We start from the raw sequence: 15,805 nt of genomic DNA, 5'->3' as shown, positions 1-15,805 counted from the left end.
GCAACATACACACTCTGTAGATATCAGTTCATTACCAACATGCTTTGGAATTAATCAGAGAGGATGTTCAATCCCTCTTAAATGGAAAGTCAGCCTGATTTAGGACTAGTTATCAATGAGTACTACTAAATATATATTTTAAATCCCTGTGAATTTGTTTTTAACCATGTAGGAAAAGTAATCTTTCCCTAAAAATTATCACTTAGAAGCTTATTATTCTGGGTATCACAGAAGAATGCAAATTAGAGATTTTTAGATATGCTAAACAATTCTACCTAGAACGAACTCAGGTGACTAGAAATTAAACAGGAAAATTTTTCTCCATGACAAAATAGGAACAGAATTTATTAACTCCTGAGTTATGAAGTGTGGGGAAAGGGTTAAGGAAACCCTTTCTCCTCTATAAACAAGTTCAACCTTGGATTAACTTTCCAGCTGCGTTCTTTTAGCAACCTGATAAAGGTGGGACACGTCAGCTGTGTTACTAGGCAGCATGGCTGAGGGTAAAAATGTCCCCCGATTACGAAGCTGCATTTGAATTTGGAAAACTGTGAACAAACTATAAAAACCTGGGGAGAAGCTTCCCTGGGTGACTCCTGTCATTGATCACACCCCGAGGGACCTCTGCCAGCTCAGCTCGTGGAGGTGTTACAGAACATTGGTTCCTACATAGTTGAAACCTGGGGCTCCTAAACCTAGGTGACTGTACCCACGGAGGTGGCGCTCATCTTTCTGCTCCTAAGCTGACATCTGAGAGCCAGAGACTAGCATCTGGGCTGCAGCAAGGACTCCCGTGAAACATAAATGCCTGCTGTTGCCCTGCGTCTGTTCCCTGTCCTATGTCCTGCTAAGGGAACATAATGCCAGTTGTGGTCTATTTGGGTCTTGCGAGTCTGAATGTCTGGTTGAACATGAGAAGACTCCCTGATGACTGCAGCATGGAGAAATCCCAATTTGGAAAAAAAAAATCCTTCATTTGATGGTGATGGTGTCTGTGATGTTAAACGGCATGACTTTTCAGACTTTACTGCCTCTAATTCTCTTAGAAGCTCTAGGAATGGGTGCTGACAATAAATGCATGCTTTAAATTTGCCCACTTTTTCCTCTCCATACAGAATGTTATCCTTTCCATTTTCTAAGCATATTTAGTCCCACAAAAAAGAAAAAAAAGGGGGATTTAATGTACCTAAATTATTTTTCTAGAAGTGATTCCAAGACTATCTACAATGAAAATACAGGGTTCTCACCCAAATGGCAAATTTAATTTGATGACTGATAACTGAGATGGGAGAGAAACTAATTGTTAACCTTTGTTGCTGCTTCTGCTTAAGCTAGACCTTTCTGCCAGGCCTCTTTTTTTTTTTTTATTGGAATATAATTGCTTTACACTCTTGTACCAGTTTTTGAGGTACACCAAAGTGAATCAGCTGTATTTATACACATATCCCCACATTCCCTCCCTCCCGTAACTTCCCCCCCACCCTCCCAGTCCCGGCCCTCTAAGGCATCATCCATCATCGAGTTGATCTCCCTTTGTTATACAGCAACTTCCCACTGACCATCTATTTTACAGTTGGTAGTGTAAATATGTCTATGCTACTCTCTCACTTCGTCCCAGCCCCCCCTTCACCCCCTGTCCCCCCCAACCTCGTGTCCTCCAGTCCATTCCCGTCTGCCAGGCCTCTTTATGATAACCTTTCTGGTAAAATTACGTAAGAGTAAATACTTTCTAACAGTTTAATTTATCTCCTATTGAATGCTTAATATTCCAAACGAGCATTGAAAACTCAAAAGTGTATTTGGAAGTTGGTTTAGATGAATTCATTTTAAGTTAAAAAATAAGAGCAAGTTCCAAAATATTTATTTTTCAAACTACCATTCAGGGTATGTCGGTTTTAAATTCATTTTCTCAAACAATCATAGATTATAACATATGTGAAGGTACAATTTATACATACTTAAAAAATGTTTTAATCTTGAAAGGCTTTTACTTTTGCATGTGATGAAATAGTTTAAAAACTGTGAAAATATATCTGAGTGCGATATTTCACTTTGATGAAACCAAATTCTCTACAGTGTAATTAGGAACACTCATACTATTTATACCTAAGGATCTAACAGTTTTCTTTAAATCGTACACTCTCCCAAGAAATCTTTATAACTATTGACTTTTAAGATCTTTAAGCTCTGACATTATAAATTTAAGGGGAAATTTTAAGCCTTAGAAACGTTAAAGATGAAAGTAGCTATTTGGAGAGCTGAACTACACGCTTAACATAAACGTGATTTTCCTGAATACTTAGAGCCATCTATAGCTTCCCTTAAAAAATTCTATCAGCAACTTTAGACTCAAGAAAGAAAACACACATGAAGAACTTGATTTGAAGCAACACAAACAGTGCTGTAAACAAAGGAACTTTACAAATAACAGATGTATTTCTTTGAGTTTTACTGTTACCACCATTTTTAATATTTAGGTGCTATTACTATCACTATATGTACAAAACTGGCAATGACTAATTGCAAGAGGCATTTTATTAAGGGAAAAGACAGGCATGTTTAGTCTGCTTAAAAAAACAGATTAATTTAAGGAACTCATTCTATTAAAGCTGTGAGTATAAATACTGAATACGACAAAAGGGTATCCTTTTAAATATAAAAATGATCATGTATCTGACAATATCACTCTCTTTAGTAGTCAGAAAAAAATGTTTTATCAGCTATCCTGACATCTTCTAAAGAAAAGTCTCTTAAACTTGCTTTATTAATAATAAATTGGTAAATCAGCACGGTTTGCAGAACTAGGATTTCCATTATAAACCTGACCATGGTAATCCAAGGTCAATGATTTTTCACTTAGTGAATGTTTTTATTCCTCTACCTCAGGGCAGTGCGAAGATGAGCACATTGAATCAGAGAAGCTCAGAGAATACCATGTCCAAAGTCAGGCTGAGTTTCTGGGAAAGAGGCTCATCAATTTTTCCTTTTTGTATCTCTAATACCAGTTCTACCTCCCCATGCCCTTTGCTTTTGTGGCGCAGAACTGATACGTAAAAAGCCTCAATCCTGCACCTCTGCCAGAGGCTCAAAGGGCAAGGCAAATACCTTGTGAAAAGCCATAGGCCCCTGATCCCCAGGGAATGCACGAAGACACAGGGCAGTGAGGAGTGTCGTAAGGGACACTTTGATCATTTCATGCACTGGTGGACCTCCAGCTTTACGGCATGCTAGACACAACTGAGGGCAAAAACATACATCGTTAATGAAGCAAAACAGACCCCAAAAGCAGAAGGAACGAAACAAGAAAACACAACTCTGCAAGCCATACATAAGCAACACAAGTTCTATACCACTGAGTCAGCAGACTGATAAATAACAGTACTAGGTTACAACCACGGTGGAACCACTATCATTCAATATGAAGCAGCATAGTGGAATGGGACAGATATTCAATGTATATTAACCAAAGTGATAATAAATTTTAAAGAAGCTGCCACAGTAGAAGTTTGCTTAGCTTTACAAAGTACATATGACCTTCACTTTGGTCAACTGTGCATTTACCTTCTCTTTCCTATCTGAGTGGGGTGAGTGGCATAGCTTTGTTAAAACAGTGCACGGTACTGAATAATGAGTTCTATAAAGAGAAGAGCCAGTATGTTTCTAATTGGAAAATTTTTATGGAGATGACAATTTACGGTGAAAAAATTAGAAAGGATCAGAGATGAAGCAAGCTACAAGAAAGCAGAAATGTCTCTTATATGAATGCTTGTTGATCACATTAGAACCAAAAGAAATTCTGATTATCACTGTCAGTCTAAACTCTATGTTCCATCGTGATGACAGCTCAGTGGCTCTGCCGTTTCCAGGTAAACATCAGTAACAGGTGGGTATGTGACAGGAGGCACCTCATCAAATGGGTCCCACTAATGCAAACACACAGGCACATGCACACACACAGACCGCGAACTGAAGTTGTTTTATTATTCCTAAGAAATATCTGTGTAAGTGTATCTGATCCCATGCTTGGGTAGGGAAATTTGCTGGTTTTCCTCTTGGGTCTCAACTTACAAGGAAATTCTGAAAGTGCCCATGCATATGTGGAAAGTTGACATTTAGCTGGCATATCAAAATGGCTTAAGACAATTCAACCCATCAATTCCTGCACCTTCTCAGGCAGAGCCTTCTGCTTTGTGTACAGAGGGTCTAGCAAACGCTAGCCTCTGTCCAGTGAACCAACCCAAAATGAAGTAGAGGGGATTGCTGCTTTGTTCGATGTGTCTTATAACTCCAAATAAGTTCTTCAAGAGCCATGCAAGTCAGAGGTTAAGGTGGTGAATTTCTTGCAAAGGACTAGTTTACTCAAAACCCATCTGGCAGTAAGTAGCCAAAGGACATCTCAGAGGAGTCAAACCAGAGTTAGTAAAGAGACTGGCCCATGAGAAAGGAAAGAAAGAGTTTCTAGAAGGAAAAGTGGAGAAGCTCCTTAGAACGGGATTTCCTCACTCCAGTAGCCTCAGCTGGTTTAAAGCAATGGGCTGGCTCCCTTAGCCGGCCCATGTGCTTAAGTATGAGAAATGAGTCTGTTTTCCCAAGGTACTGCTGAAACTATAAAAGGATCATTAAGCAATGAAAATGTAAATAAGAGGGCAGCCTTCATTTGTGTGTCTAACTTTAACTTGCTTAAGTAAACTGTAATCATGACAGTTCTTCAGAATAGGGTCTTCTATGATGCAAGAGGAATAAGAAATATCAGCTGAATTTAGAATTGGACAATTATGAATTGGACAGTTTAGAATTTAGAATTGGACAGTTTTCTTGCCATGAGGTGGGGCTACCCCTCCCAGCCTTAAAGAGAACATGACAAATAAGATGCTTCCAAGATAAATGGACTAGGTCATCTGTGTACTTTTTTTCTGGATTATATCTGGAGACTATCTGCTCCTTAATTGTAAAATGTTTTATTTGAGGTATGGCTCAGAAATAATGCTACCACATTAGAGTAAAAAAAAGGATCAATGAATATTTAAAGAGAAGTCAGCCCAATAAAAAAAAAAATACTTTAGTGGCAACTAGAACCATTACATGAACCTTTGGCAGCAGGTCTTGAGCTTCAGCGTTTTTAAGTTCCCTGGGGTAACAGGTGGAACTATTGCTAAACTCCATATCCTCTGATGGTAACATAATGTTCAGAAAAGATAAACTGAGTATCAATATGTAAAGATACCCAAGAAAATGGCATATGCCTAATGGTCCCTTGAATCTATGGTAACAAAAAAAGTAGAATGTATCAATACTTCTGCTTCACATGTAAAACCACCATACGGTCATTCTCTAACCAAATGCCTTGGTAAAGGTCCTAAGTGGATAAGAATCCAAAGAATCTCTGTCGGTTGCTATACTAATATGGCAAGATTTCACGAACGTTTTCTAAGACTGAAGGTAGCCAGGAAGCAATACAGCATAGTGGTTAATAGCACATATTTGAAATATAAAAGCCTGGACTTGAATATCTAAAAAATATTTTTTCATTATTGTTTTTTACTTATAAACACATCAACATTAAATAAGTCTAGATGGCAGCGGGGGGAAGCTGTGCTGCTGACTTGCTTACAGAGGAAGCAAGTGGACAGTGGAATGGGTGCAATCACACTCCAGCCTGGAGACCCCTCCCTCCCATCCACCTTAGGGCCTTCCTGACCTAAAATCGCTGGGCAAGCAAATTCACCTCCCTTTCTTTGGGATTCTTTACATAGCCTGGTTATGGTAAAGATTAAAAGAGAATGTGTGAAAAATACAATACTTATTGACATGCCCTAGGGACTCAACCATCAGTAGCTACCCATCATTAACCACTGTTTTCGAATTGAGGGATGGAGGATGGATGGAGTGAAAAAGGGAGGTTCCTGAAAGTAAAAACCTTAAAGAAAAAAAATTGTCTTTGAGAAAGACTCTGCTTGAACTTGATAACATGCTACAGGATGAAAGACTAGAAGTTTCCCATGACTAAGATCAAACCAGCAAATACATATTTACGAACAAGGCTTTCTCATGTAGAAAAATCCCATAGAGCAGCCTTCAGCAGACACGAGAGTATGTCCCAAATCTTACCAATGGAATAATAACATCATTAACCATCTTCAATTCAGCTTCACAGAGCTTCTGGCTATAGCACCACCTCTTCCTTTAACCCCCAGTCCTTGATGATTTTTACTCCGACAGCTTTTTCCTATATTAAGGTAACTATCCTTGGAACACTCAACACATCTGCTAATCTGAACGTAACCGTAGGAGAAATACTAAGGGTCCAGCTTTCAACCGATGAAGAGAATTTTGTATCCACACGGAGTTTTAGTAATGATAATTCATGAAATTAAACAGGAAACAGGTGTTGGATATTTCATAACTGTCCAATTCTAAATTCGGTTCACAATTCTTATTCCTCCTGCATCATAGAAGACCCTATTCTGAAAAACTGTCACTACTGCAGTTTACTTAAGCAAGTTAAAGTTAGACACACAAATGAAGGCTGCCCTCTTATTTGCATTTTCAGTGCTTAAGATCCTTCTACAGTTTCAGCAGTACCTTGGGAAAACAGACTCATTTTTCATACCTAAGAACACATCCTATTTCCTGATCAACAGGTCCCAGGGTAAACACTATTCTTGAGTAATAGCCAAGGCAGACCAGAGTAAGAAAGAAGAGAGCGTCAGGATTCTTTCCCAACATTTCTAAGGGAGTTTTAAAAGAGTTATTTTAAGGTGTTTTTATAAATTGTTTCCCTAGCTATATCAAAAGTGACAACTGGAGAAAGATTTTTTTTTAAGTTAAAGACTTATTTTTATGAGAAATTCAGCTACAACCGAGAAAGATTCCAGGAGCTAAGTGGTAGTTTTAGGCTGAAATGTCCTGCTTTAAAAATAGAGGTGCAGATTTTTCAAAGGCTAAATTAGCAGGTGGAAAGCACTTGAGAACCTGCAAAAGCATTGGGTTTCATTATGTCTACAGAATACCATTATTTTTGTGGCAGTCTGACTCTCTTTTGTAGCTAATTCTTCCTGTTGATGAAAAAGTATTTCTTAAGCATCTTCTATGGTGAAAAACCAAAAGGCTCTAAGCTATTGTGCAAATCTGAGGAAATATAAAATGAAGGCAGTGTAAGAAAAATGCTCATTCCTACCACGTGTATCTGAAGTAAACAATGATTTCAAACGATTCTGCTATCCTTTCTGAAATTACTCACATGTGATTCACTTAATAATCTAACAGCTGTAAGTACTGATCCATAAGCTTATATTTACACATTGTTCTTATGCTTTCCATATAAACAGATCTGCTCCATGCCCGTCTTATGCCCAATTACATAAATATGGATTGCTGTAGGAGGCATATTTTTAAAGGCTGACAGTGGGCCTTATTGGCAAAAACACAAAACTGTTCGGTAGGAACAGGAGGAAAGCTCTGTGGCAGAAGAGACCATTAGAGCGTTTAAGAAATATGTTTGATATATATCAAGCAATGACAAACGGGAAGGAGAAAATGTGGAGATGATGTGGCAGGAGAAGATGATGAAAGACAAGGGAAATCAGAAGAATCAAAATCTTGCACTTCTTAGGGGGCCACCATTGAGAGGATGCCACTGCGGTGTGGGAATCTCTAATTCGTGGGGGTGGCTCGATTAGGCATGGCAGAGAGGCATGGCAGCCCTCACCTGGGTTTTAGGTCTATAAACCTAGCAGAACACTATCTTTAGATCTCATTTTAAGGAGAGTATACCAATATTCACTTGTGGCAGTGCTTCTCAAACTTGAATATGCTATGACTCACATGGGGTATCTTGTCACAAGGCAGATTCTTATTCAGAGGTCTGGGTTGTGGCCCGACACCTGCATTTGTAACAAGCTCCCAGGTGCTGCCATGCATCTGCCGAGTGGACCATACTTGAGGTTTTAGAGCATCACAGCTCCTTTCAATATGGTTTTACAACACAGCTTGTTGGAGAGAACAGTTAACTATCAGAGCAGTGATTTTCAACTTGACTTCTACAGTAGAATCAACCAGGGGGCCTTTACAAAATTTGTATGCATAGGTCCCCTCAAGACCAAAAAACTCAGAATTTCTAGGATAACCCTAGGCATCTTATTTTTGCTAATAGTTCCCAGGTGATTCAAATGTGCAGCCTTTGAGGAGACCCACCAACAGAAAAGTAGGGCGTCCAATGCTTTGCAACTCTTAAGTATCCCATACGTAAGAGAGTTTGTTTCAGGAGGGTAAAGAGAAGTCAAAGTTCAATCAATTAACTACTGAAAACAGTCAGCCTTATACAGGAACCTACGCAACCTCGTATAAGCCTGTCTCTAGCTCTGATCTTTAATCTTTATTGGTTGTGAACTGAGGCATACTATTCTCTTAATAAAAAAGATCTATTTTAAAGGTAAAAGGCAAGATTAGTTTAACTTCAACACTGTGTTTGCAGGGTGCTCATGCCTGGGAATGGTCTGGATGAGGGTAGGCGAAGCCCCTTTGAAAATCACCACCAATTTCTACGAGGCAAGCGTAAGGGCCCCTGTGAGTGGCCTTCCACGACCAAACTATGACAGCATGTGCTACAGGGTGTGAAGACCAAAAGCTCAGTCACACCGACCAGTCTCGCTTCCCAGTTCTACACTTCCGAGCTGGCTAGTACCACAGTACTGCTGTGCAGGTTATGTGACTGAATGCAGGCAAAGTTCTTAGAACGGTGCCTGGCAGAGAGCTACATAGGTATTAAAGGTAGCGATGTGACAGGGCCTTAGCCATGTTATATGTACTTATCTCCTGCCACAATGAGTGATGTCATGTTTTCAAGCCTCCTCAGAATGACCAGCTCTGAGAGGGGGTGGCCACAGCGAGCCCAGAGCTCTATCTGATGCCTGGTGGACGTACACTGCGCTGCAGTCAAGCCTGATGGATAAAAGCTCCACCACTCTCAGCAGGAGCGCACTTTCCAGGGTGTTTCTCTCACTGGCTTTTTGATCAGCGTCCCTGGGTAGAGTGAGCCCGCGGCATCTGCGTGCTCGTCCTGCTCCTGGATCACTCTGCCTCTCTCCGCAGACTGGCGTGTAGATGTCCCTACCCACGCACTGGCCAGCTGCAAGAGTTGGATTCTTACTCCCTTGAACCTGGTGTCCGTGCCAGGTCCAGGCTAGCACAGAGGAGCGACTCTGCACACTGCCATTTACCGAAAGCACTGTGAAGTGGAGGCAGCTGTGGTCCTTACAGAGCAGCCTCCTCCCCTCTGCTATGCAGGAGAATCTGCCAAGGTGTCCAGACACCAGAGCAGAGCGGGGCATCTAAGTCAGGCCTGGGGGAACCTGCAGCCTCATCTGTTAAGTTCTACCACAGACAGGGAGGTGGCAGGGTCTTCTTATGGGTCTGCAGGAGAGGCAGGGCCTAAAATCACCTTCTGGAAGCCTGTGCACTGTCTAGGGAAGGCCCCCACTATCAAATACAGGATGAAACGTTTATTTTTAAGATCTTTACCAAGTCCTCCCTTCAGAGGAATACCGTCCCAAGCCTCCAAGGTGGACAGTAAGTCAGAGCTAGCACTGGAAGTAACACATGTTTCCGCAATGGTCTGACCCCTGCTTCATGACCTTCATGCTGACGTTCTGGGAACTATTCCAACTAGGGGATCTCAGTGGGCTGCAGGTGGGGCAGGAAGGGGGAGTAAGCTTGCTACTATTGTCTCAGGAAGCTGGCCCAGTCGATGACCCGTCCTTTTAGGGTCCTGGCAGGATCATCATTATTTAGTGGAAGCCTGGACATCATCATCAATCTGCCACTCTAGAAGAGCAGCAGCTAACCTTGACCCAGCATTTACTATGCGGCCGCCTGCACTGAACGCTTTTTACATGGATTCTATTTTTCTTGTCTAATCGGCACAACCACACTATGAGATAGCGAGTAACGTGATCTTAGCATTGCTTTTACACAGAGAACAAGCACAAGTCCAGGGAGGTATCCAAGGCAACACTACTGGGAGTGGTAGAGCCAGGATTTACATCCACACAGTGCGACTCCAGAGCCCAGCTGTCACCACTAAGCTCAAATGCCCTTATCTTTATATCACTCTTGGGCTGAGATTTTTTTTTTTTAAGTTTTATTTTTTTCTTTATAGGTTCTGGTAGAGACCACTGTGTCTTGATGTTTCATCCTATCTAGACAGGTTTGCTGAGTCTCTACTCCAGCTTCCAGATCCCCTCCGAAAACACCCTTGACTTGGGAGGCCCATGGCAGTGTGTATCTGCTGTTCAGGAATTACATCTCGGATCGTTCATGTTCTCATTCAAAAACTTGTCCCTGTAAGGATGATAAAGGCATCCCCCTCTCAAAGGGCAGCTTGGGAATCCCTGGTGGCCTCCCCAGTCCTGAGGGTCCTACAACAACTGGTCTCCTTCCCCACCTCCCTCCTCGGCAGGGCTTGGGCTGGGCAGTGACATGCTGAGTTTCCCTTCTCGTCCTTCACATGATAATCCTGTGTTCTGATCAAAAACTACATTTGTCAACTTTAAAAGCGAACTGGGTGAGGGGGGTATCAAAAACAGTCAAACTCACAAAAACAGAGAGTAGAATGGTGGTTGCCAGAGGGCCAGGGGAGGGGGACATGGAGAGTTACTATTCAATGGGTATAAAGTTTCAGTTATGCAAGATGAATAAGTTCTAGAGATCTGTTACACGCCATTGCACTATGCTTAACATTAGTGAATTGTACACTTAAAAGTGTTAAGATCTCATGTTAAGTGTTCTTACCACAGTTAAAAAAAAAAAAAAAGCAAACCTACAAATGATCACTCACACTCACAGGTAGTTCTTAAAATTCAACCAAAAACACTGATAGCTATTCTATTTCTTTACTTATATAGAATGAAACACACAAATGTGGTAAAGAAAAGTGTTCTTTCTACCTACATACACACACATTTTGAGAATTGATTTATGTTGTAGCGAGGGGTCAGCTAACTGTTTTTATTTTGACTGACACAAAACAATGTTCTATGTGCTCAAAAATAATCTCATCTCAATTCTCACTCTTCAATACCACAATACCATAAAAGCACATGTATCAGCCAATATAAATACTACTTATGATAATGTTAACGATGTATGATGATGGGTATGTTAATTAGCTTGACTGTGGTGATTAGTTCACAATGTATATGAATATTGAAACACTGAACATTTTATTTGTTGATCATACCTCAACAATGATGAGAAAAAGAAGAAAAAAGAAAACATGCCCAAAGTGCTAAGCGTCTACCTGGTATACCCAATAAATGGTAATTATTACTGTTAAAAAGAAATACCCATGACTGCTGATAGTTAGGCTTTCTTTTTCTCTATAATTTCAGAGTTCAGAATACCATTGGCTCCTTGAGGTCTGCATGTGTACTCTTGTCAAAACATACGAATCCTGAAGATACTCTTTTCAAGAAGTAGAAGGAAAATTATTCTAAGTCTATTAAAGTAGAGCTTTGGAATGATGCTGTTTCCAAAAGCCAAAGGCATATGCCAGACATTCAGGAAGCCAAGGTTTCTGCTGGACATACTCTTGGGAGTGCTGAAGGTACATATTACTCTCGGCTGCAATACAGATGGAAAAGAGAAGGCTTTCCAATGATCATGACAAAATGCATTCATCAGGGTTTAGGAGACAGGGATGCAATTTAATCAATAAACATCTCCCCTAAATCTCACACTTGGTTTCTTAAAAACCATTAAAAAAAATCAAATTCTCTTCAATTAATCTTAGGGAAAATAGTAAGTGCGATACTAGCGTAGTGTCGTAGTGTAGTAGTGTCGGGAGAACCAGTACTGTTATTTCCACGGTTAAAGCCTCAAGTCAAGCAAACCAAAGCATGCAGAGCACTGACTGGGGATGGTGGCCCACACAGCCTGCTTCCCACAGATCAGCTCCTTACTGGGAATTCCCCACAGCAATGATGAGAGAAGGGCTCGCCCCACTGCTGCGGCTCAGCTCCACCCCAGCCTTGATCCCTGGTGGGGGTACAGCAGCTGCGAGCAGACAGCACGCACAAGCAGCACTTGAGGGTCCGGGGAAAGCGGGCACTCACCTCCGCCATCTTCAGCACTGCGCTCCCATTCAGGTCAAAGGTCGGGGTGTAGGTTATGCACAGTAAAACCTTTAACAACCAGGAGGCAGAGGAGGAAGGAAGAGAGAAGGAATGAAAAATTTAGAAATAAATTTCCATTTTACACGCTATTAGTGCAGTCCTGTTTTTGACTCTTTCGCTCTTTGCTTTATTTCACGTTTCTTTCCATCCCACCCACTGCTCTCGAATTAGTGACCACACTTTGCCCAATAAAACAGAAACTAATACTTATAAAGTAAAGGTTGCTACCTTCTCCCAGAGGGAAGAACCACTGTAAGACTGGCCACAGATGGCTTTCCTCAACAACTCCAGGAGGTCTGTCCAGGAATAAAGAGAACCAAATGGCCAGGCTCAGTGCTAGGTCCTGTATATGAATTACCTAGATTGACACTTTTAGTAAGTGTCATCATTACTGCCCGCATTTTACTGATAAGGAGACTGAAGCACAGAACGATTAAATAAACTGCCCAAAGCACATCTAGGTACCAACTGTGGAGCTGAGATCTGAATCCAAGTAATCTGACTCCATGCCCTGACCGACTATGCAATACTGTCTCTACATCTTCCTAGACCCAAGAGTCACTATATTTTTCTCTTCCTGTAGCCTTCCCAGATCCACATGGGATTAGACATTCTTTCATAGGCACTTTCTTCTTTCCTACTTTATTTCCCCCAGAACACTGCCTGCAGCTTATTTATTAGTCCCAGGTTCCCCTCATTCTCCAAATTACATAGACGAGTCAATGACATTTACAAGATCTTTAAGGACCACTAAAAATTCCACTTTCTACTTGCAGAGCTATTAGGGAATAGATCAATAAAAGCCCAGGGCATTTTAAGAATTGCTTCTAATTTTACAGATAAGAGGCTAGACTCTCCCTGGTCCATTTGGCTTCCGACGCTGCAAATTATCTCACCGGTGGTCCCAGACATGAAACTGCTGATGTCTGCTCGATTCCCAAACCCAACAGCCATGTCCGGCCTGCAACTTGGCCTGTCAGTGGCATCCTCAGAGGATGTTTCTCATCTGGTTCTGCCTAATTCGTGAAAGAGCACTGAAGCCTAGCAAAGTTACCTAATACAGGATAGACACCTGATCAGCATGTCAAAGAGCACAACCCATGGAACAAGGAACCTCTCCTAATCTCTCAGTCTTAGTTAGCAGCCAGGCCAGCCCTCGGAACAGTCACGCCTTCAGCGAAAGCAAATACATGTGTAATTAAAGAAGGGAAAAAGGATTCTTGCCAATTTTAGTCACAAGGTTAGATAAATTCATTGTGGAGCTGCTCCTCAATTTTTTGCTCCTTAAGGCACCTGATAGCCAAGTTGACTCCAGATAAAAATTGTCTGAAAGCCACGCTGGTCGAGAAAGAGGGATTGTGGGAACTATGCCCCATGGCCTCATGGGAAAAAGCTTTCTTTTCTTTGATGACTGTCTTTGGGGGTTGGGGTCTGCTATGCAAGAAGGGGTGAAAGCTGAGGACAACAGTGTCACCAGGTCCTAATTTGGCCTGGGGGGAGGCCATGTCTTCTAATGCCTCTGTACTTGATGGTACCTGTGCCTGACACCCTCCTGTCCTGGGCCCCTTCCACGCTTGTCCCTCATGTGGCTCATCTGTTGGCTTCTTTTCAGTCTCAACTCAAACGTCGCCCCCTCAGAGAGGCATGCAGCCCTCCCTGAACATTCTCTCTGAAATGGCCTCACTCACAACTCCTTATTTTACTTGCTTCAGAGCAAGCACCAGTCTCATAAATTACTGGTTTGTTTATTCCTTTATAATCTTCCCATTATACTATAACATCCACTGAGCATCTGAAAGGCGGCCCTTAAGCTTTCTCATACGAGGCTTACTTACTTTGATTTCTTGCTACCTTGAACGGCTTCCCTTTCTTGAGTTATTTCTTTTTTTCTATGTCATGTTTCATGGCAAGTGGGTAGAGGGTATGAGAAAGTGGCCAGTGGAGGTGGTGGTCTGGGGAGGTGAGTTGGCCCACCTGGGCTCTTGGTTTTTTAAGTATTTTGCAATAAAGGCTGGCAACTGGCAATACTTTACAATATGAAACGAATGATGGCAAATATTTGTCTGAACTGGCTAATTAATACTGTTACTTATAAGACTGACAACCGACTTCCTGCCTTCCATTGCTCTGTGTATTCACACAAGGCGTGCCAGGGTAAATTTGGAAATAAGTTTTCAAAAGCCAAGCCAATTTTCTGTGAGCAAGAGCTGCTTTTTGCAGCAGATGCTGGAGGAAGTGGGAGCAGTGTCTATGGTGAGGTCTTCAGGAAGGGCAGTGAGTTGGCGTATTCACTAATCAAGCTTCTCAGGGGAACAGAGAAGGCTGGACTCTCTCTTTCACAGGGAAGCCAGCAAGTGTAGAGGGAGGCCTCTTAGCAACAGTCTAAAGGAAGCTGAGGATCCCTGCATCTAACCAATGCTGATCCTGTTCAAAAGATTTTTGAAAAAAGGCCCTCCACACCTGATGTCTGGCCACTAATATGCAAAGACTCACTGAGCTCTATGCAAAAACTAAAAACAAGAAAAAATAATGAAAGCGAAGCACAATAATGAAGCTGCCTCCTTAAGCTCACGCAGTTTGTTTTTCCGGAAGCAGAGCATATTTTAACTCCAGGGCTAACAGTGCCCATGGCGCAGCCAAGATTCCTAAGATATATAAAGGGTCCCCAGTGTCCAGCAAGGATGGTGCAGCAGACAGAAGTGACTTATTGAAAATGATACATGGAGAAATGGTGCCCAAATCCTGGCAAGCACTAATTTACTGGATTCAAACACAGACTGGGTGTAGGAAATTTAGGGCAATGGTAAAATTAATTTAAAGTGTCTGACTGCCACTGCATAATGAAAGGGTAAGAAGTTGAGATTCATATTCTGAGCACGTTGACCTCAAGGAAAACAGGAGCACCTAAATACTGAGGGCAATTCCATTAAAAATACATCCCTCACAGGGTCATTAAAGCATATTGACTGCATTATCACTCAACAGCAGGAGCTTGAGTGATAGGCAGCGTCTTGCAATCTAGCTTGCCGGTGCTGCCTTCATAATAAGCCAAGAGAGGGGGGAAAGGAGGCACAAAACCCTCCAGGAAAAGGGAAAGATCATTACACAGGCTAATAAAAATCCCAATTATGAACAAACAATAACTGAATAGCTACTATGTACAAGAAACAACCCTTCAATTAAAAATGTGTATAGAAACACTGGATAAAACAGATTAGACTGGAAAGGAGAAAGAGAAGCTGATTTATTGCAAGCATCGGGCACAAGTGGTAAGAATCTGGAAAATGTAGCCACATTAGGAGCAGAGAGAGACAGATGCGGATGGATAATGACAGCATGCAAGATCACAGGTGTGTACCTCTGATCAGGAAAACCCTGGATTAATCCTCTCCCAACGGCATCTTATCATCATGACTGGGGTTTCTCCATTGGGCTCATTCTGCCCTGTGATTGTAATCATGACAGCAGGGGCTGTGATGGCAGGGCTAAAACACAAGTGTTTAGCAACATGACTGTGGCATGTGATTTAGTATTTGACTGCTGTGACTTTGCCTATGTCCTCTAGCTCCTTATCTTTAAAATTCCCATCCCACCTCACAAGGATATTTAGAGGTCAAATTAATTAAATGACAGTT

The 15,805-nt window shown here is 41.7% G+C and overlaps 1 protein-coding gene across 1 annotated transcript in view; it reads right to left on the bottom strand.

Annotated features, from left to right (window-relative positions):
• Window positions 1-15,805, bottom strand: part of ARFGEF3 (ARFGEF family member 3) — a 165,627-nt gene that overhangs the window by 90,387 nt on the left and 59,435 nt on the right. Inside the window, exon 5 of the mRNA XM_057738354.1 lies at window positions 12,111-12,179. Coding sequence (XP_057594337.1) covers window positions 12,111-12,179 — 69 coding nt within the window. The remainder of the gene's footprint in view (window positions 1-12,110; window positions 12,180-15,805) is intronic.

This window comes from Hippopotamus amphibius, chromosome 6, assembly GCF_030028045.1.
Source record: "Hippopotamus amphibius kiboko isolate mHipAmp2 chromosome 6, mHipAmp2.hap2, whole genome shotgun sequence".
Classification (NCBI taxonomy): Eukaryota; Metazoa; Chordata; class Mammalia; order Artiodactyla; family Hippopotamidae; genus Hippopotamus; species Hippopotamus amphibius.
This window is presented reverse-complemented; position numbering and strand designations above follow the sequence as displayed.